This window comes from Panthera uncia (genome assembly GCF_023721935.1).
Source record: "Panthera uncia isolate 11264 chromosome C1 unlocalized genomic scaffold, Puncia_PCG_1.0 HiC_scaffold_4, whole genome shotgun sequence".
NCBI classification, from domain to species: Eukaryota; Metazoa; Chordata; class Mammalia; order Carnivora; family Felidae; genus Panthera; species Panthera uncia.
The window spans coordinates 20,577,206-20,600,692 of NW_026057585.1; the positions used below are offsets into that span (position 1 = coordinate 20,577,206).

At 42.6% G+C, this 23,487-nt stretch overlaps 1 protein-coding gene across 6 annotated transcripts in view; it reads right to left on the minus strand.

Moving 5' to 3' along the window:
• The window catches only part of CDC14A (cell division cycle 14A), a 185,930-nt gene extending 162,723 nt beyond the window's left edge, over window positions 1-23,207 (minus strand). For 4 of the 6 annotated variants that reach the window (XM_049616724.1, XM_049616722.1, XM_049616721.1 and 1 more), the window contains exons 1-3: window positions 22,891-22,999; window positions 20,868-20,958; window positions 656-731 (exon numbers count right to left, since the gene is read on the minus strand). In XM_049616724.1, coding sequence (XP_049472681.1) covers window positions 656-731; window positions 20,868-20,958; window positions 22,891-22,984 — 261 coding nt within the window. In that variant the 5' untranslated portion in view covers window positions 22,985-22,999. Of the gene's footprint in view, window positions 1-655; window positions 732-20,867; window positions 20,959-21,777; window positions 22,364-22,890; window positions 23,000-23,049 lie in introns of those variants that run through there. The other 2 variants (XM_049616725.1, XM_049616720.1) reach the window with 2 other exon arrangements.
• Between the last annotated feature and the right edge of the window lie 280 nt (window positions 23,208-23,487).

The window sequence follows — 23,487 nt, forward strand, 5'->3', positions numbered from 1 at the left end:
GACAAAGATAAATATCTCTATGTGATGAAATAAATTTACCAAAACCAGGATTACATGTAATGCTTTTCCTCACGTATCTTTAGAGTCTAAGAGGAAAAAAAAAACCATGTAAATCAAAAATACAGATGAATACTGAATGTATGATCCAAATTCTGTCACAACAGGTAAAGTCCCTGTTGTATCACTACTAGCTCATCCATCCCACTTGGCTGCTAACTCTACAAAGATGACCTCCAAGAAATACATAAAAATTTCAATCTTGATCAGACAGGAAAAGCTTGAGAGCTACTGCGATGCCGTGATGAGTGCCTTCATCACCTGGTTTCAGATAAACCATCCTAGGGAGGAATTTGATAGACTCATTAAACAGCAACCTGAAAGGTATTTGTGCTTTCTTTCTTAGATCGCTATTCCAATGACTTCATTCAGCTCACATTTCAATTCATCCTGAAAAATGGAAGAGGTTAACATGTCCTTTATGGGGTAATCAGGTGGATCAGTTTCAACTTCTCATTTATATGAGAGTAAACTACTCAAATAAATATCCAAAGATCAAGATTACCTAACTAAATGATGTGTGCACGGCAATCCCAGTGATCAGATTTCAAAGTTAAAATTTCCAATAACAAAATATAAACATCGTCATAGTACTCACTTTCAGTTTCTTGTTTAGCTTACAGCAGTATCTGTACACCATTGCCAAGTTCAGAGGTCCAAAATCTGCATAAAAACTGGGATTTTAAAAAAAAAAAGCAGTATTTAGTAGAAAAATAATTTTCAGGAACATCAATGCTCATTTTTATTTTCACTAAAATTGCAAATTTCAGTTATCTTCAGGAATATGGGTCATTATATAACTGATTCATATACTCCAAATAACTAATGATTTCACCCAATTACTGTAACTAGTCTCTTAACAAGGAACTATTTGGACATTTTTGAGTTCCACCTTGTTTTATCTCCCTGCCAGGACACTCAGTAAAATGATTAAAAAGCAGGCCACAAAAGAAGCAAGATGAACATAACATGTGCATTCACTTCCGAGTTGGATTTATCACCTACTTAGTCACCAATTCTAACTACTCCACTCAAACTTTGCTCTCAGTTCTCGAGTATCTTAAACCTAGTGGTCTTCTTGCAGTTTTCTTCTCCTTGAACATTCCACATTATATGACACACTGGTCCATCTCCCTCTCTGCAGACATCTCCAGGATACAGTCAGCGGTCTGCAGATCTCTCTTACCCACTATCATGAATTTCACTGATGACCCTACAGAAGAGCGATGGCTCCTACAAGTGAGACCCAGGATCAGTCTTTTCATCTCCAACCACCTCCGAACCTACATCTACAGGTCCTTCCGTCACCTGGAACTTAGAACATCTAAAACTCAACCCATCTAAGGGAGCCTCGGTGGGTCAGTTAAGCATCCTACTTTGGCTCAGGTCATGATCTCACAGTTCATGAGTTCGGGACCTGCACTGGGCTCTCTGCCATCAGCACAGAGCCTGCTCAGCATTCTCTGCCCCTCCTCTGAACTTGCCCTCTCTCCCTCAAAAATAAATAAACATTAAAAAAAATGTTTTCTCGGGGCGACTGGGTGGCTCAGTCGGTTAAGCATCTGACTTTGGCTCAGGTCATGATCTCACGGTTCGTGGTTTGAGCCCCATGTCGGGCTCTGTGCTGACAGCTCAGAGCCTGGATGGAGCCTGCTTCTGATTCTGTGTCTCCCTCTCTCTCTGGCCCTCCCCTGCTCATGCTCTGTCTCACTCTCTCTCTCAAAACTAAATAAACATTAAAAAATTTTTTTCTTTAAGAAAAAAAATGTTTTCTTAATAAATAAATAAAATCAACCCATATTTCCTTCAAATCAGCCCACCAGACTAAAAACACTTCTTGCTTCTCCCAGTTACTTGGGCACGAAAACTTTCAATCACAAAAGGGCAACAAATAAATATCAATTTCATTTTCATTTACCAGAAAGGCTACTCCTCTAAGTCATCCCTTGCTTTTCTAGTCCTATGTTAGCAACAAAAGTGCAGGGGCTCTTCATTTCACATCCTCACTGTTTAAATTCCCTCTCCCCTGCCCAATCATCCTGTATTCCACTCCAGAGATTAATCTTCACAATATCTCACTTCTCACATATCTTCCCACCATTCAAAGGTGTGTAATGGCTCCTTACTCCCCTCAGAATAATTCCACAGCCCAGCAATCAAAGCCCTACATTTCATGTCCCTAGCTTCCAAGATGACCTTATCCCCTAATGGGTCCCATATGGAATCTGCATTTCAACAAACACATCCATTCCTTATTCCCAAATACTCCGTGCAAATTCTTAATCCAAGCCTCTGCTCACATTGATCTCCTTGCCTGGAGTGCCCTCCTATTTCTCTTTCTGTTCCTCTCTAGCTTCCTCAAAATCCCAGTTCAAATCCCACTTTTCCAGTCACCCTTAGGAAACACTAGCCTCCTCTCAAAGTTCCCCAAACTTACTATCTGAGACACTATCGCATGCTGTGAATTATCTTTAAGTGTAGATCCTACCTGCCCAACTACAGAGTAAGCCTCTCACACAAGGATTGTATCTTAGACCTTACAAGCTTAAAAGAATATCCTGCTCATAACATTAAAACTTCAATGAATGAGTTCTCATTATGAATTTTTGCTCATTAATGCTCAAATTCAATTTAGCCTGGACCATAAATTTTCTAAATATCAACAAGTCTCAAAAAAAACCCATCCCCAAATGACCTTTCTTTTGAGGGAGTCATTGAATTTTTTTCTGCTACCTAAACTACAGTATCATAGATATGTCTTTGCACTGCATCAAATCTGCCAGAAGCCACTTGCCTTACATAAGAATACTAAACGTGTATATTTTATCTACATTAAGCAAGTGTGTAATATTTTGGAACTTTATATTCCAGGTAACACCAAATTTTCCTGTCCCTATACACAGGCTTCATGAGAGTAAAAACACAGGGTTGCCAAGAAGGAAAACGTGCAATGATTGGAAACAAAAGGATATTTATTGGGGCTCCGGGGTGGCTCAGTCAGTTAGGCATCTGACTTCGGCTCAGGTCATGATCTCATAGCTTGTGATTTCAAGCCCCACGTCAGGTTCTGTGCTGATAGCTCAGAGCCTGGAGCCTGCTTCGGAGTCTAATGTCTCCCTCTTTCTCTGCCCCTCCTCAGTTTGTGCACGCACTTTCTCTCTCTCTCTCTTTCTCTCTCTCTCTTTATCTCTCTCAAAAATAAATAAACTTAAAAAAAATAAAATAAAAAATAAAAAGATATTTATTTCTAAAGTCCCCAGTGTGATGCTGTGTTGTAAGTATGTACAAAATACACATGAATCCAAAATGAACTGTGCTTATTATACCTAATTACAGACCAGTCTTGGATGGTGAACCAGAATCCATTCAAAAGAATCAAAATGAAAAGAATATAAAATAAGCACCTACCAGCATGATTAAAGTAGTCCTAATTCTAACACAGATTTCCTTGTCCTTAAGTTATTGGAAGCAACGCTCTTAACTAATCTGTTTTTCCCCTACTCAAACATGACTGTTGACACTTGCAAAATGTTAAGGTAAATCTAGAATTTTTAATTATGGTTTTATCAGCATTTTAGATTCACTTTGAACAAATTTCAGGAAAGCACAAGGAATTCAAGGCATCTAATTCCATTTTTGTGCTAACCATTAGAAGCCAACTTCAATCTCAAACTCAAAGTTGTAGAGTTTCTAATTGCACAGCCAACTTAACCACATGTCATTTTGGAAGCAACATAGTTAACAAACATACCAGTTTCACCAAACATCAGATAAGTAAATTAGTATACTCCAAAAACACAGGAAGAAGTAAATCAAAGACACACTACATCCTTAAGTCGATTTGTACTGTCCAACATGGTAGCCATTAGCCACCTGTGGCTATTTAAACTTAAATTAATTAAAGCTATGCACCCTATGTCTATTGCAGCATTATTTACAATAGCTAAGATATGGAAGCAACCCAAATGCCCATGCATAAATGAATGAATAAAGAAGATGTGGTGTGTATGTATACACACACACACACACACACACACACAACAGTGGAATATTACACAACCACAAGAAAGGATGAGATCATGCCACTTGTGACAACATGGATGGACCTAGAGGATATAATGCCAAGTGGAATAAGTCAGACTGAGGAAGACAAATACCATATGGTTTCACTCATATATGGAATCTAAAAAAAAACAAAAACAAAAACAAATGAATAAACAAAGAGCAGAACCAGAGGTGTTAATACAAAGAGCAAACTGCTGGTTGCCAGAGGGAAGAGGGATGAGAACAGGCAAAATGGGTGAAGGCGAGAGGGAGGTACAGGCCTGCAGTTGTGGGATGAATAAGCCACAGGGATGAAAGGTACAGCCTAGGGAATATAGTCAATGGTATCGTAAAAGTGCCGTAGGGTGACAGATGGCAGCTACATTGGTGGTAAGTGCAGCATAATGCATAGAGAAGTTGAATCACTATGCTGTACACCTAAAGCTAACGTAGCTTTGTGTCCACTATATTCAAATTAAAAATGTTTAATTAACTATTAAAGTTAAATAAATTAAAAATTCAGTTCTCACATCATATTAGCCCATTTAAAGTATTCAAAAGCTACATGTAGCTAATGACTACTGATTTGGAAAATGAAAATATACATTTCCATCAATGCAGCAAATGTTCTGCACCGATAGAAAACAATGATCAAGATGAAAAGATAAAATGAGAACAAAAATAACTATACAACACTGGAGAAAATACCAAGTACCACGAGTGAGGTACAGATAAAGTGTTTGAAGACAGTTGATACCCTTCCCCTTCAGACACCCACATATTTCCCTAAGTGAAATTAGGCTCTGGTAATTCCTACTCTCTTTTGTTCAAGGGAATCATATTTCCAAAAAGACAACTTGGAACCTAGAACAGGGGAGGATAGAAAAATAGAAAAGAATCCTGTCCCCACTCTCCTCTACTATCTCTCAAAGAAACAAGTTGCTGTAAGAGCATCAGATGTCTACAATGAAGAAGGTATACCTCCATCTTGGCCATAGCACCATGTTAAAGGTAGAAGCAAAACAACCGGAACCCAGAGAATTTCCCACGTCACAAAATCTTGAAGCTCAAAGAGCCAGCTTTTATATTTCACAAAACGTGGGGTGAGCTACAAGTCATACTAAGAAATTCAGTCAAAACCTTTGCATAGCCAAGAACAATTTATTTTTTTTTAATTTTATGTTTTATTTTATATTTCAGAGACAGAGAGAAAGAGAGCGCAAGCAGGGGAGGGCCAGAGGGCCAGAGACAAAATGTGAATCAGGCTCCGGGCTCCAAGCTGTCAACACAGAGACCGACTCGGGACTCGAACTCACGAGCAGTGAGATCATGACCCGAGCCGAAGTTGGACACTTAACCGACTGAGCCACCCAGGCGTCTCCAGCCAACAGCAATTTAGAACAGGTCTTCAAAAGTCAGAACTTCCACAGGCAAATACAAAGCCAACAAACTCTATCTTTTTTTCTTAACGTTTATTTATTTTTGAGACAGAGAGAGACAGAGCATGAACGGGGGAGGGTCAGAGAGAGAGGGAGACACAGAATCTGAAACAGGCTCCAGGCTCTGAGCTGTCAGCACAGAGCCCGACGCAGGGCTCGAACTCATGGACCGCGAGATCGTGACCTGAGCCGAAGTCGGCCGCTTAACCGACTGAGCCACCCAGGCGCCCCAACAAACTCTATCTTAAGGCCATTTTATATATCCTCTCCTCACAATGCCTGCATTGCTAAGAATATAACTGCATTTATAATAATATTGTTTTATGTTTCTGTATTGTTTTCTGACTGTTTTCTAAATGATCCTGAAAATGTCAAGATCATTGAGGCAAAAAACGGTCACAGCTGGTTCCACCACTCTGGGTTATCACCAACTTTTGATATAATAAAATGCCATGAGTAAAGAAGACACCTTCCAACAACAGTCTCCTTTTCTTTCTTTAGGTTTTTATTTAAATTCCAGTTAGGTAAGATATAGTGTAGTATTAGTTTCAGGTGTACAATTTGGTGATTCAACACTTCATACAATATCCTGTGCTCATCACAAGTGCACTCCTTAACCATCATCTATTTCACCCATCCCACCCCCCTGCTGCCCTCCCCTCTGATAATCGTCAGTTTGTTCTCTACAGTTAAGAGTCTGTTTATTGGTTTGCCTCTCTCTTTTTTTTCCCTTTGCTCACTTGTTTTGTTTCTTAAATTCCACATATAAGTGAAATCATATGGTATTTGTCTTTCTCTGACTGACTTATTTCACTTAGCATGATACTCTCTCTAGCTCCACCCATGCCATTGCAAACAGCAAGATTTCATTTTTTTTTTTTTTAATTTTTGTTTAAGTTTATTTATTCACTCTGAGAGAAAGAGCACAAGTGGGGAAGGGGCAGAGAGCGAGAAGGAGAGAGAATCCTAAGCAGGCTCTGCACTGTCAGCACAAAGTCCAATGTATGCCTTGAACTCACAAAACATGAGATCATGACCTGAGCCAAAGTCAGATGCTTAACTGACTGAGCTACCCAGGCGCCCCTCATTCTTTTTTTTTAAATTTATTTTTACTTGTTTTGAGAGAGAAATATAGAAAAAGGAGAGGACGGGAAGAGAGAGAGGGAGACAGAATCCCAAGCAGGCTCCACGCTGTCAGTGCAGAGCACAATGCAGGGCTCAAACTCACAAACCATGAGATCATGACCTGACCCAAAATCAAGAGTCAAACGCTTAACCAACTTAGACACTCAGGCACCCCAAGATATCATTCTTTTTTATGGCTGAGTAATATTTCATTGCATATAAATTGCACATCTTCTTTAGCCGTTCATCTATCAGTGGATACTTGTGCTGTTTCCATAATCTGGCTATTGTAGCTAATGCTACTATAAACACTGGGGTGTATGCATTCATATGAATTAGTATTTTGTATTTTTTGGGTAAATACCTAGCAACAACATGCTTCTTCATAAGAATTCTCCTTACCAGCGGTGGGAGGAAATGGAAACACATTTAATAGGCCAGATCATTACTAGAGAGAAATATTAAAATACAAAAACCAACTGATATCAATTGAAGTAAGTCAAATGTGCTAAAAAGCATAAAATATGTACTTCAGCAACTTGCAAATTGCAGCCAAGGCAAGAGAATGAAAAAGTTGGGCTCAGGGTAGAAGAGAAGAAATGGAAGGTCATCAACCTGGGAACAATGAAAGGGGATGAGAAATGGCAGAGAGCCCTGTAGAGACACAAGAAAGGAACCTGAGGGCTGAATGGGCTCCTAAGCCTGAAATTAATGACTCTACATAGAGTCTTCTCCATTTTGGCAATTCCCAGGAAGAGGCCTCCAGAGCCACAGCCAAGCAATGGCCACCTCTTTTTTCTTGGGTGGGGGAGAGATGGGTAATCTGGTCTCATGTGGGCTCATTTGGGCAAGGAAAACCGTGGATCCATTATTTTATTATTTCAGAGCACCTTCAGCTTTCCCTCTAAATGAATGAATGACCGATCAAATGAATCCCTCTTATCTATTCGTAAATTTCCCCTTGTAGGTTGGCCAATTATGGGTCAATAACCAGAATGAAATTCATGAACTATTAAGTAAAAATCATTTCATCTATCTGTTATTCAGTAAGTATAAAAAGCTAAAATCAAACTCTTTCCTGTTTGGGGAGGAAAGAAATTAAAAGAATTGGGAGTCCTGCAAGTGGGGAGGGTCATCTCCTTCTGAAGAGGACAAAGAAATGGGAGCCCAAGGATCAGAGCAAATGTAACCAGGGTCATCCACTCCCCACAGGGTCACCCAGTACCCACAGGTCACCTAACACCCATAGTGCTGGTCCTACAGACTTGAAGGGAAAAACAAGTTGGACCTAGAAGCCTTTTTGTTATACCCAAAATGTCTAGCTCTTCTCACAAGATTTATGAAGTTTATGACATATCATTATTTTGTGTTTGGTTTTTCAAACAAACTTTAAGTGGGCCCATTCCCAGAGGAACCACTGCTTAAAGCACTCTTGTACCTTATTCTACATATAAGAACTTTCATCTAAAAATTTTCAACTCCTCAGCAAAAAGATGAGCTATATTCCAAGCAACACACATTCATTCAATATAATTTATAAGCACCTACTCTGAGCAAGGCACTATAAGTTAGCACATTAATCAGAGTGCTGACAATACAAAAAAAAAGGGGGGGGGTTACCTGCTTTATAAATAGAGGAAAAATTCTATAAGGTCATTTTAAGGCATACCAACTCATGAATTTTTTACCAGTGTTGCTGACAGTTTTTGTCTATTCATTCATTCACTCACTCAAATATTTACTGAAAGCCTGCTGACTGCCATTCCTTACTCAAAAGGTGCTCACCACCTAATGAGAAGACAAGTAAATATGTTATCTCAGTGTGATAAATGCTAAGTAGCAATACCTTTCAAAGCACAGTGAGATTCTATGTGTGTGTGTGCATATAAATTTTTGGTGACATTAATCAGCTAATACCTTCCCTATCTCTGGAATATTATCCACACTCCTCCTTTCAGATGATAAAGCTCCTATACATGGCTGAAACCCCTAATAATCAAATTTCAAAAAGGCTTCAATTGATCAGCAATCTAAGATCAAAGTATAGTCCGAAGCTCTTACAAGCTCAAGGCTTATGCTCAAGCCCTTGTAGCATAACAAACCACAGTCACATTGATGTTGTCTGCCTGGGAAGAGAGTCGGCACATGGAAGAAGTTCCCGAGCCCCATTCAGTCAAATAGAGTCTGACAGAAAACTAAAGACCACATTGGGAAGCAAAGGGTTCTAGTCCCCACCGGATCACTCAATGCCCCTGGGCTGGTGCCTTAGCCTCTCTGGGACTCCACCTCTTCATCTATCAGATAAACCTGCTGAAGTAAGACTTCTAAAGTTCTTTCCAATATCATATCATATCATATATCCAATTTCCAGCCATTATAGACTATAATATATATTGTAATATATATTATGTGTATATATGTGTGTATATATACATTTACATGTATATAAAATAGAGTCTAAAGAGTCTAAGACTCTAGTTATACATATCGGACAAACCCATTCAACAGTTCACATGTTTCCCAAGGGCTAGTCACCCTATTTGATACATTCTGCCCTCTCAGGGTGTTGATTCTGGGTACAAAGGCATTTCCCTCAGAATATCCCCTCCAGGAAGGGGAAGAACCTTACAGCCTTCTCCTTGAAATTCACTATGCTTTCTGCACAGCTGGGGAACAAACCCACAGACCAGAAAGTGGCTTCATACGGTAGGAAGCTTGATCTCATTACCCTTTACTGATCTGCGTGAAGTTTGACATTTGTTGAGATGACAAAGTAAGGAGAGAACCCCAATATCCACTCTGACTCCTGTTCTTTGGTACATTAGTTTAGGTTTTTAGGAAAGACCAGGTACACAACACCGGAAGTATGAGGAAGCGTCCTCCACTTTGTACCTTCTTAACCTGGGGTGAATAGCAAGGCCCTGCTGCTGCTATAAAATGGGTTAGTGTTGCAACTTTGCCTTAAAGCCAAACAACAGACTAGATGGTATCAAGGAACCTTCCAGCATCAGAGTCTGTCATTCTGTGACTTCCCTCTTTGGAGCAAGTCAATGAATGAAAACCCCCTTTGAGACTCACAGGAATGAAAACAATACATTTCTTCAGGAATGCACGGCTAAAATTAAAATTCACTCCCACAGAAACATTCTCAAGCAGTATAAATTAACCCCTTTATTCAATGGCAGGTATTAAAGGCAAGAGGACTATGAGGACAGTATCCTTGTGGCTTTGGTAGAAAACAGAAGGATGACTGATGTCCTGTACATAAAAGACTAACCTTCCTCACATTTCATAAAGCAAATAAGGCCTCGAAAAGGAAAATAATTACTCTAAAATCCAGTGATGATCATATTACCTCTCTAAGCTCTTGGAATTAAAAGCAAAACTCGCACACTTGCCTGTGAGGCCCAGGGTGGTGCAGCCCCTACCTATCTCTCTTTGGGGCTTCATTTCCCTCATTTTATTACTGGTAAGCTCCAGCCAAGCTATTTCTTTTAGTTCCTGCCTCAGACTTTACCACATCACCCTCCCAGACCTAGTTAACATCTACCTACCTTTTAGGTATCAGCTCTAGTCACACTTCATCAGGGGCTTCTTCCCTGATCCCTCTCCCATGCCCACCTCTTAATATTTGATTAATATCCTCCCTACCCATCCCCCCATCCCGGACTATAAGCTCCATGAACACAGGGCTGCGTTCAAATGTGCTCGTTGTTATATCCCTAGCACCTGGCACACAGATGGCTGAGTAATGAATGAAAGATTGAGACGTGGTTGCTTCATCTGCAAAAAGTACTGCCTGTTACAATTTAACCCTTCTAAACTGTACACCAGGTTCATGTGGGGAGAGATACCAGATATCACATTGTACTAGCTTTGGGTGCACACTAAGACCAATTAGACAAAATTGACAAAAATGACCTAAGAAGGAAGGGCAGTAATGGGGACAGAGAATAGCAAGATGACCCGCCTCTCTAGTGCAGGGTAAGGTCAGGAACCCAGCCCTACCGTCTCCCCTTCACCTTGTATCTTTATTACCGGCTTATTCCCAGGGCAGCCCCCTCCAGAAGTAACCCCCAATCTAAAAGACTCACTCCCACTATACATCAGCCCAATTCCTTTTTTCTTAGGAGCCCCTTCAATTCTGAGAGTTTGCCATGTTAAAATCATCTTAAGCCTTTACTTCTGGGTTTTCCAGAGCTGCAGGCAATCTGCTGTAGGGCTTGTGGAACAAGACACAATGTTTGACAGTAGTGAGGGTCTTAGCAGAACAGGAGAGGCAATATTTTTATATTTTACAAGCCCACCGTTACAGCTCCCTAGAAGAGACCTTTTTAAACCTTTTTATCTCACAGTTAGAAACAAAAAATGTTTTTAATGTTTCAGATTAATTCAGCTGCAAAGAACCAATAATCAACTACCAGGACTCATGTAAATGCTGTATTAATACCAGACCCTCTTAAAAGATAGAGAATTGTACAGAATAAGACATCAGTTATCCAAGAATCTCAAATTCAGAAATCTCAATCTGGAATAAAAATGAGAATCACAGTGGGACACCTGGGTGGCTCAGTAGGTTAAACATCTGACTTGGCCCAGGTCATGATCTCACAGCTTGTGGGTTCAAGCCCTGTGTCAGGCTCTGTGCTGACAGCTCAGAACCTGGATCCTGCTTCAGATTCTGTGTCTCCCTCTCTCTCTGTCCCTCCCCCATTCCTGCTCTGTTTCTCTTGCTCTCAAAGTAAATAGTAAACATTAAACAAGTTAAGGGATGCCTGGGTGGCTCAGTAGGTTAAGCATCTGACTTGGCTCAGGTCATGATCTCATGTTTTGTGAGTTCAAGCCCCATGTCAGGCTCTGTGCTGACAGCTCAGAGCCTGGAGCCTGCCTCAGATTGTGTCTCCCTCTCTCTCTGCCCTTCCCCTGCTTGTGCTGTCTGTCTGTCTCTCTGTCTGTCTCTCTCTCTCTCTTGCTTTCTCAAAAATAAACCAAGATTTAAAAAAAAATGAGAATCGCAAGTAAGCCAAAAACAAAGTCATGTTGTTTCTTCTAAAGCCTGCCACAAAATCCAGGCCCTTTAGCTGCATTTATAAGAGAGTCCCATTCTCATGCTGAGTCTAGTTAGTCTTATTTTGTAGCAAAGGCTAATAAAATGTGATGTCTGGTTTCCATGCACATAGTATATTAGACTCATCAGACGGATCATAGAGAGGAGGCGGCTATTAGAGGCTGGTACATTGACGGTAATGCCAAAAGCAGCACCTAAAACATACTCAACTCATAGCAGTTAGTCACCAATAAAAACTGAATAAATTAAAAACACTAAAAGACACAAGATGTTTAGCAAACAGGCACCATCTGCTACATAAGCAGAGAGCCCTTGATTCCTTAGGAGTGGCTGGAACCATCCCTGAATTATGGTGAAACTGTACAACCAATGTACTTATAATAATACAGTCTGAGTACTGCAGAAAAAAAAGCAAACTCAAAAGCAATAAACTCTTCAAGAAGAAGAAAATGCAGATTCATCTTAGAAAAGTTCCACAAATTACAAAACTGCTTTCATATTTCAAGATGTGATTTCCCAACTCTTTGTAGGAGCTGCCTCACTAGAATGCCACATTCCCAGAAAAAACTGGATAAATGCCTTACTAGCGTATATCCACCAAGGAGAATAAAGGTGAAATAAACCATCTTTTCTGGTTCTCCAAATGAAAATTAAATTTTATAACAAAAGAACAGGTCCAAACTAGTAAATTCTCCACTTCATCAATTGGATGTGAACATCTTTAAGACCAAAATAGTAAATGTATAAATTAGTAAGTGAAACATTTTATTCAAAAACTATAGTTCACACAAACTGTTTCCTATAAAGGAATTCACTGTCAATGACAAAGAAAAATTGTGACCATTTACAAGATGTTTTCAAGTTGTGAGGACTGAGAACAGTACATGCTTTCAATAAATAAAGTGATATTTTTGATGGTTCTCATTCAACATCTGATTCTTTGGTGGTCCTGGAAGTATTTGGATGATTAGCAAAACCAAAGTTTTTTTAGGTAAATTGAAACTAAAGCATGTTTTTTTAAAGAAACAATAAATTTGACATTTACCCGTAGAAATCCCAATTCAAATCAGTGAGCCAGAAAGGAACTTAAGATCAGTGTCCCACCCAACTTCTCAGTTTTTAAACAAGTAAATACCTAAATATCCCAGGCAGGCATTGTCTATTTTCTCCTTAAAGATCACAAAAGACAAAGACTCCTCTTTTACTTTCATTATTAACTCCCCTTCTTACTTCCTTTGCCCATCCCCAAAATAAAACCAAGCAATAAAAAAAGTAACCCTTCCTTCCAATTTACACACATTCTACTTTAAGGTGCCACTTTCTCCCAGTCACCCAAGCTAGGGACCTTGAACCTACCTTCAGTTCCTCACCACCCCCTCCCCACCTCCCAACGTGGTCAATCCCAAATACGCTCAATCCATCCTTTCTAGCCTCTTCCTCCATCTGGCCTTTCTGTTCCCATTGCTACCGCCCTAATCCAATCCTGCCACAGCTTAAACAGAGCCATCCCCCCCCCACACACACCCCCACCCCACCCCTCCGCCTCCCAGCCTAAAGCAGAGCTCTAATCAGTCTTTCTGCCATTCTACAGCACAACCTAGATCCCGTCCCCACTATGTGTCCAGCCTCACCTGGGACCTCTCTGCATTCAAATATTTCATGTCACCTAATGGAATATTGCCAACTCCAAATACTGGAAATCTCTTCTTTCTCTCTTTTCCTTCCTCTTTCACTCACTCATTCATTCATTCATTCAGCTAAAATTTCATGAGCACCACCTCCATGTCAGGCACTGTGCGGGGTGTAGGGATACAATGAAAGCAAAAACAGATAGTACTTGTCCTCACAGAGATGATAACATACACTCTTTGCTCTTACACACCCTTCAAGAGCTAGTTCAAATATCACTCTGTGTAGTCTTTATCACCCCGGGCAGTAATAACCTCTTCGTTTCTTGGATTCCTAACACATACCTTTGCAGCTTTTGTCATATATCGCCCTTCACAGTATTTGTTCCGACTGCCTTCTGTACGTATTTGTCTATCCTCGAAGCATTAGCACAGCGCTCTGCACCAAAATCTATCCCATCTAAATGTTTCTCCTCCAGCAATTTTCAACCACCTCTAAGTCTTAAGTCCCGCTTTTTTCACTTCCTGTGAAAATGTGTCAAGGGTCTTTTTTCTTTTTCTTTTTGCTTTTGTTAAGCACAAAGGTGCATTAAGCTCTGGGTTAGTAAAAGTCATTTGCTTTCGGCTTTGGAATGTGTTTATGAACTTACAACTGAGAACATCTGATGTCTTAGGAATCTACTTCAAACAAAATAATGAAGCCGCCCCACGGTGACTTGGCATAGTCAGAACTTGGACGGCCAACTGCTCCCCATTGGACTCTCTCCTACAGCCCGGCTATTTGGATCCATGTGTCAGGCAGCCTGATTAAGACCAGCCCTGTTAGTTTTAACTGAATCCTTAGCACCGTAGTTAAATTTTATGTTTCTGTCAGGCTTATCTCAAACAAATTGAAAGAACTAAAAAATAATGTGTCCTTATGAAGATTAGAGACAGACTACCCATTGTGAATGCCTAATGGGTCCAAAACAGCAAGTATTTAAATAAATCTATACCTAGAAAGTGAAATTTGGCTCTGGTATGTCACTGAATTTAAAATTGGCTGGTTAGTGTATACAGATTTGTGCATTTCCTCATCACATATACTATGTAGTACTGTTGGTTAAAATACACATATACACACACACTTAAAAGGCATGTGTTCAAAACAGAGGATGAAAAAAGTGGCCCTGAAAAAATACTGGGTAATTTTTGCAAGGTTAGGACATAAGAAAGGAGAAAGGGAGAAGGAAGTGTAAACCCACTGTCTTTCAAAAGCTACAAAGTTTTCTGAGTTTTAAGAGAATTCTATGCACAAATTTGTATCTTAAGTTACACTACTTAAGCAGCAAGAACATTTCACTGGACAGCCTGCAAAAGAAGTTTTCATAAGCTTATGAAAACTGGACTGCTTTTGTTTCATCCATCCTATTAATACATAATGATAATTAGCTCAATTTATTCCTTCCCTCTCTCTCTCTCTCTGGCAGTCCACCGAAAGGAGAAAAAGCAAAATTACACCCACAAAGTGGGAAAAACACTTTAATTACCACCACACATTCCCAGATATAACCTGGACATAAAGTTGGTACACGCACTGTCAGTGGCACTTTCTTACCAAAGCCATTCCCCACTCAAGTCAGAAGGGCCAAGTGTGTGGGGCAGGGGTGTAGAGCTGGTACTGCACCCTCCCCACCAGCCTCGGGCTCAAGACAACTGGGAACCTGCTGGGAGCATAACAGCATGAACTCCAAAGCCAACTACCTATGGCTTGAATCCCAGCTCAGCAACTTAACTACTAGCTCAGTGACCTTTGGCTCTGCTTACCCGACCTGAGCCTCAGCTTCCTCATCTGTAAAGTAGTGATAATAATAGCACCCGACTCCTAGGTGCTGGCCCAGGACTATAAATGTAAGCTGTTATTATGATTTTATTTTTATTCCCATGGGGGAATGTGTCTCCAAATTCAACTATATCTTCTCTTCTGTCAATATCATAGCAATTTACAATGACAGCTGGGGTACCAAATGATGGCCCTAAGACTCTATATGATCATACGTGTGTGAACGTGTGCATGTCCATAAATGGCATTAGTCTTTCCATTAAATTAGCCTACTTGCTACATATTAAATTTAAAATAAAATTTGAAAACCAAAAGGGTTTCTTCTCACCTAAAAACTCCAGTCCCACAAATATTTCCAGGCAAGGGAAGTTTTTCTGTATTTCTCTCAAAGATGTCCTAGGTTCACATTCTGACTCAAACCTATTTTACAGACTATCAAAGAAATCATTCTTCTATACGTGATTTATCCAAAAATTCCTGGTTGCATTAATACAAGAGTGTTTTAATAAAGTTTAAGTGAAAACTGAACATTTTAAATTATTTAAATCTTCAGTTTAGCTAATTAGTCCTCATTAGAGGCTGTTCATTCTTCCATGCAAAACCATTTGGTGAAATGCTTCGAGTCACTTCAGACACTGCTTAATATTCAGTCCCCAGAGTATGTCCATGAAAATTCTCTCCTGCATTCTCAACACCTTTCCTTTGCAAACATAAGGAGAGAAGAAATGAAAATGGACAAGGCTAAAAATAAACACCCTCTCCACCACCCTTCATAGCAAACTGGCTTTCTATGCATTAACATCCAACCCTATACCCATCATCACAGTCAGGAGGGGCATGCAAAGGTTATAACAATTAACATACTTCATTTTTCTAACTTTTGAGCCAAAAAAACTTGAGCCAAGTTATAAAAAAGTAAGCCTCTATTTGGATTACAGGGCCCAATTCCAAAACTAAAGAATTAGCCTTTCTGGAGAGTTGTGTATTATTTGTACCTTAATCAAATACAGATAAATCTTTGAAAGGCTCTCTTTTTATTGGGCTACTTTTGTGCCACAAGTGTGTTAGTTCATGCTCTAATTTTTATTCTCATCTGTGAAATCCTAACCCAAGGACAAATGTATGGCTTTCTTATCAACCACATTTTATTAAAACTGCTCAAGCCTTTATATTAATGTGATAAATTCTGTTTTAAGATCAAGCAGAAAATTCAGACCCTCATTTCTAATAAACAGCCACACATCATGAGGCCACTTTGTTAAATTTTCTCCACCAGCTTCTCAGAAGGTTGCCATTTCAATCATGGAGTGCTATCATCCTCTTAGAACTAACTAAACACCTGCACAAAACACAGCTGCGTCCAGAGTACCTACAGCCTAATGTTTAAAGAGACTACTTACTGATTCATAAATAATAGTTGCATTTTCAAGGTGATAATTTATCCAGAAAGGCAGCATTTCATTTATACATTCAACAAATAAGTACAGAGTTACAAGGTTGAGCAAGGCCTGTGTGACAGTGCATATAAACATACTCCTCTCCTTAGAGACATGTACATTATGATATGATAGTCAAGATTTTTCCCACCACAAGACTTCCTCCATAGACAGAACAGAGGTTACTACACATTCTTCTAGGGGCTTTGCAATCTCTCTCATTCTACACATCCTAAAGAAGTAGAGCTGACAAGATGGATTCCCAGGCTTCTGTCCCTCCTCCCTTTCTTCTCTCTCTCCAGTGTTTGTCCACCTCTGTTTATTTCCTCCTCCTTCCCCTGCTTCCTCTTCCTGGCCCTGCCTGTGAAATACAGACCTTAATATCTTCTCTTTCTCCCCCAAAATCACATCATTCTCACAGTTTTATCATCTCTTTTGGAAAAAAATCCCCAAGTTTAAGAACTTCAAGTCTATGTGGTATCTCTTAAATTCCTGGGGCGCCTGGGTGGCTCAGTTGGTTAAGCGTCCAACTTCGGCTCAGGTCATGATCTCCCGGTCTGTGAGTTCAAGCCCACGTCGGGCTCTGTGCTGACAGCTCAGAGCTTGGAGCCTGCTTCAGATTCTGTGTCTCCCTCTCTCTCTGACCCTCCCCCGTTCATGCTCTGTCTCTCTCTGTCTCAAAAATAAATAAACATTAAAAAAAAAAAAATTCCTTAAATTCAACCTGACCAAAATGGAATGCCTGATCTCCCCACTAAAGCCGATTCTTCTGCCCTACTTCTTGTTCAGTTAATGGTCCCAGCAGGCTCACCAGGACCCAGGCTGTCTTAAGGCCTTCTTCACCTCCTCCTTTTCCTCAGCACCCCCCAACCCACCCACCTGATCTACTGCCAGTCACATGGATTCAGATCCCTTCTTTCTATCACCATTGCTACCAATCCTCACCTAGGCACTTATTTCTTCCCCTTGAACATTCCAGAATTTTTCTAATTTTTCTACTTCCACCCTAACTCGTTTTAAGGATGCTATCCTATTAACTTTTTTTTTTATTCTTTTAATGTTTATTTATTTTTGAGAGAGAAGAGACAGACAGAGTGCGAGCAGGAGAGGGACAGAGAGAGAGGGAGACACAGAATCTGAAGCAAGCTCCAGGCTCTGAGTTGTCAGCACAGAGCCCGATGCAGGGTTCAAACTCACGAAGGGTGAGATCATGACCTGAGCCAAAGTCGGACACTTAACCGACTGAGCCCCCAGGCGCCCCAATCCTACTAACTTTTTGAGAGAAGACAGATGTACTCCAGAACCAGAGGGCTCAGTTTCAAATTCCAGCTCTGCTATATCTTAACTCTGTGACCTTGGGCAAGTTCCCTAACCTCTCTATACGCTACTTTCATCATCTCTGCACGCTAAGGATAATAGTACCAGCCTCACAGAATTGTTGTGAAAATAAAATGAATTAATAATTAAGCATTGTGGGGCACCTAGAACAGCAACTAGCATGCATTTAAACACTCAATAAATGTTTACCACTATTTGCAATTAGCCCAGATCCAGTTATACCATGGACTGCCCCAAAACCCACAGAAGGGTCCAATGGTATACAAGGAAACTGCAGATCCCCACCCTGGCATTCAATCTGCACCCCACTGACCTTTTGACTTCATACTGCACACCCCCCTTGGACCTGCATACACACCAGGCTAATTGGGGGACTTCCTATTCCCTGAATCCATTCCGGAGCCTCCCTCCTCATCCTTGCTGTTCTTGCTTCTGGGATCTCTCCTCTCACATCTCTGCCAGATAAAACTCTGTCTGTTCTTCAAACCAATTGTAACTCCTCCTCCACGAAGCCTTTTCTAAACACGGCAATCAAATGTGCTCTCACCTGCCTGGGAACTCTTCTTAGTACAGGGGCTATGTCAACCTAAAGTCAGTTCTCTTTCTATCCCTTTGACTGCACCGCTGTCATCCTCCCTACAGGCGTGCGGCTCCTCGAAGGTATTATGTGCATCCATCGCCGCTGTATCCTCTCCAGCATCTAGCATGTGTAATAGGTTGGGATAACAAAAAAAGATGGAATGATGGCTAATCAGAACCACAGCCACTGCACTGGCACAGTAGCTGGGCACGTCCAAACTGAAAGAGGTATATGCTCTGCCCAGGCCGGAGTCCTCTTTATAGTTTCAAATGACATCAAAACTCACAACATAATTAGGATGGTCTCTCCAGCAAGTCTTTCTTTATAAGACACTGGAAACACAGGAGAATAAATACAAGAGGAATGTGTGGACGCCTGGGTGGCTCAGTCGGCTAAGCGTCCGACTTTGGCTCAGGTCATAATCTCATGGTTTGTGAGTTCGAGCCCCACATTGGGCTCTGTGCTGACAGCTCAGGGCCTGGAGACTGCTTTGGATTCTGTGTCTCCCTTTCTCTCTGCTCCTCCCCTGCTCATGCTCTCTCTCTCTCTCTCTCTCTCAAAATAAACATCTATCAAAAAAATTGTTTTAAATACAAGAGGAATGTGATTTGTAGCCCTATCCTAAAATACCAACCTTAAAATGCACAAAAAAATGTTCTCCATATATCAATACTACAATCAAAAAACCACTGAGTGCTGCGTTCGGTGGCTACGTGTAATTTTCTGCTAGAACTATACCATTTAGCAATCTCTAAAGAAGCAATTCAGACCTCAATGACTGAAGCTTGTTCCATGACATCCGAACAACCTCTGGCCCGTCAGCCACTGCAGAGTGGAACATAATGGCACATACACAGTCCCTACTGTCAGACTCACAAGAGTCAGGTCCCCAAACCTGAAATTCACTAAAAGAAAGCAACAAAAATGCACACTCCCAACAATATAGTGAACACTCAATAAACACTGCTAGCAGTGACATCAGCCAGGTACACGGGGTAGGGTCGGGGGAGCAGGCCACACATTACTCCGTTCCGTCTAGGAGCATGGCTGCAATCTGACACCAGGGATTTAGACCTCCTCCCGGCAGCATTCATATGCAGCAGCAAAGGGCTCTTTCATTCCCACTTTGACTTCAGCCATTCAAGAAGCATCCTGCCCCCAGTACCACTAAGAGAAATGTTCTGAAGACATCAATTTCAAGAATCCCTATGATGAAGTGACAGTTAAAGATGGTTTGCCCTCAAATAAAAGATACACTCTTCGAAGTCGAGAATACTCTCACTCTTCAAATGCCTTGGTGGTACCCACAAATTAGGCAGAACCGCCAAAATCCCTTTTAACAGGACAAGTCCTAGGAAGCTTATGAGGGTCACTATGGTTCATTTAACTATGTTCATTGAATTGCATGTTTGGTTTAACAACAAGAGAGTAAAGTTAAATGTTTAAGTTAGAAGATATTGGACTACTCTGAAACACCAGCTCTTTTTAATGAGAGTGTAATCAAGTCAATTCAGCCTTCTTATTCCTTATTATCTGTTGCTTTTATTGAACAGAGATTTATCTCTCTTCAATTAAATTTTTATTACCCTTGAAATATTAAGATATCTTTTTCCTGTAAACTATTGGTCTTTCACAAACAACAGTTCCCTATTCTTATTTTACACTCTCAAATCCTAATTCCCATAGAAGAAGCAAAGTAACCAAAGAAAGTAAATCACTCCTATACCACTTCCTCAAAGACAAAGAAAGTACTACTCTGAAGCTTGGGGCAACCAAATAAAATAACTCAGTAATTTCTTGTACAGGTAAAATCTTACTCATGGATATGACTTAGGTACAGCTACCTCCAGCTAAACAGGTCCCATTTTCCAAAAATGAGCCGCAGAAACGAAAACATCCTGAGAGACAACAGAAGCCTTGTGAACTGTAAAGCTGAAGCACCTGTAATACACACGCTTCCCTATACTCTGTGGGTGCTCCATAAATACTGGGTGGCTGATTCACAAGCCAATTAGAGAGTCTGGCAAGGACAGTGTCTCCCTGGTCCTACTCTGGGGAGTGTTAGGTATCTAGGGTTGCAGTTTGTGGTGGCAGTAGGAAGAGCTAATATAGACAGAGGTCTAAAAGGACTGGGGTGTCGACAGGTTCAAATGATGTTAACTTGCTCTGCACCTCTCCTCAGGCATCTGAGTCTTCCGGAAAATGGTATTGTTACTTGCACCATTGGGGGAAACTGAATAAACCTGCCATAGAGGCACATAGTGTTGTTCCCTCACCAAAGAGCCAACAAGCTAAACGGTTGAGGGGGGAAAAAAAAAATAGAAACTTACTTTTCATAGACCAGCTCCTCATCGATGGAGAAATAGTGGGTATTTACTGTGCTTTTTGGTCTATTCCTTAAAGTAGCAAAATATAACCGATCTGAAAGACAAGTTTAAAAGATGGGAGAAAACATATGAGAAGTAGGGAAGCTGAACGGTGGGCAGGGGTGGTGGTACTACAGGAAAGATCAAACTAATAACTGCTACCCATTATTTAAAGATTCTATTAACACGTGGAATTCTTGCAGAAACCTGATCTCTCCCAGAAACCCAGAGACTCAAGAGCACAACAGAGAGGCGAGGAGGGGACCTGACTGAGAGACTCAGCTGGGGCAGTTCCCATATCTCCCCTGTTCCAGGCGAACGGGCCCAGATAGAAGCTGGGGGTACCCATAGAACTGAAGATGCAAGTTTGGTTCAGAAATCTCCAGACCTCAGCCACTGCAGAAGGGGAAGAGAGAGGCGAGCCTGCAGCATCGAAGACTTCGAGAAGAGGAAAGGAGTAAGAGACAGGGAGGTGTGATGCGGGAGCGGGGGGGGGGGGGGGGGGGGGGGGAGGGAGGGAGTGTCCCGAAAACCGAGCGGGATAAAGGCGACTAAAAAAAAAATCACCCAGAGCGGGATCCCCACCAGCCCCTGCGTGCAAAAGTCCGGCGGAACCCCGCGCTGTCCCACTACTGGGCAGGGAGGCCATCCGAGGGAGCTGCAGAGGGAACCTGGGACGCAAGAAAGACAGAGAAGCCGGAAGCAGGGGGTCCTCTGGGAGAGGACAGTAGCGAGAGGAGACGAGAGCGCGCGCAGCCGCTGCAGGACACTGGGGACCCCAAGAGAAGCCGGAGGCGGCGGTTGGGACATAGGGCTAGAAGTGAAGAGTTGGGGGTGAGGTAGGGTTGGAGGATGTGGGGCGGCTGCTCCTCACCTTTCATGAACTCGCAAGCCCCGATTAGTTCCCCTGACTCCGCTGCCATCTTAAGCAAGATACGCACGGGGGAGGGCTGGGTCGTGGACAGCTGAGGTCACCCGCCCCCGGGGGCTTCCCCACTGCCCAGGAGCCGGGAAGCTTGCAGTCCCGAACACCAAGCCCGCCGGAGCGAGGCAGCAGGCGCCGAAGGCGGAGGCGGCTGGGGAGTCAGCGCGCCGGGCGCCCCGGGGACATTCCGTGGGGAACCCGAGCCCGCTCCGCGCGGGGCGCACACGCCCCAGGCTGTGGGCGCTCCGATTCGGACCCGGCTGCTGCGGCTGCTCCGCCGCCGCCGCCGCGCCTGGAAAACGCAGACCAGCTCTCACGGCAGGGCAAAGTCTTCCCCCCGCTCCCAAAGTGATCATGGAGGAGGAGACGTCTGCCCCGATCGCGCCCGTGGCTACTCGTGCGGCAGCGGGCAGAACTCCAGTGCCCGCGGGCTGGCAGCAGCTGCTCCGGCTCCTCCTTCGCCACCTCCTTTCGGCAGCAACTCTTCCTCCTCCTCCTCCCCCTAGGTCCGCCCTCAGACCTTCCTCCCCGCCCTCCCCCGGCCCCCTCCACTTTCACGGCTCCGCGGCCATCCCTTAAAGGGACAGCCCCGCTCCTTTCTCGGCGCCGGCCCCGCGCCCCAGTTACCAGGCGGCCCACATGTCACTAGGAGCCAGTTGCTAAGGCTTTGTTGCCGTCCACCAATTGCTGTACAGGAAACGGGGCCCTGGGCCCAGGGGAGCCGGGCGGGGCCTCCAGACTAGAAACTTATGAATGAAACGGTGGAGTAGGGAGTAGGTAGGGAAGGGCGCTTTTGCGGCTTCCCAGGCAAGTATGCGCCGGCCCCCCTTCCTTTTCTGCACTAAGTCTTCTCCCACTCCAGATTTTTCTTCTCTGTCTCTCTTGCGCGCCCCATCACCCACATTCTCTTAAACTCTTGCGCGAACGCACACACACGCACACACACACTTAAAAGACCTCAGAGCTCCGCCTCCTATATATAGCAAATCTTTGTAGCAACCCTAGCCCCCCACCCCTGATGGATCTCCACCTTTATAAAAAATAAAATTAAAAAAGCGCTACCTCCTAGCTCAAAAGAACATGTACCGGTTTCCTCTACACATACTGGACTTTGAAATAACTTGTGCTTTGTTCTCACAGGGGAAAACGTTCCCATCCGGTCCCCCACGTCCTCTCATTTGGACTGCCACTGTGGCCGCAAAATCATCACAAATGCCTCACCTTTATCTTGCTCTGGTCGAGGAGGGGGGCGGGGAAGCGAAGCCAGCCGGGGCGGGAGAGGGGTGGAGCGGGGAGGGAACTAGCGACACACGAGAGGGCCACTCGTCCACGGGGGAAATTAACACAAAAGAATCTCTTTACGTCTTAGCTTAAGTGCTGCAGGGAGTGGTTCGTCCCAAAAAGCCCTTGTCTTGTTTCTGTGAGGCTCCTCACACTGTTTGAACAACTTTAATACTGGGTACCCTACAGACGTGCCTAATTAAAGCCTTCGGTATGAAAATGGCGCTACAGATCCACCATCGTAAGAGCATGCGCTCTATGTGGTTTCTCAGAAACTGAAAGGGATTTGCGCCCGCCTTTGGGAGAAAGGGGGCGCACAAGTGAAGAGCTGCCGGGCGGACTTTGAAGGAGCGCAGTGAGGCCAGCGAGTAAAACTCA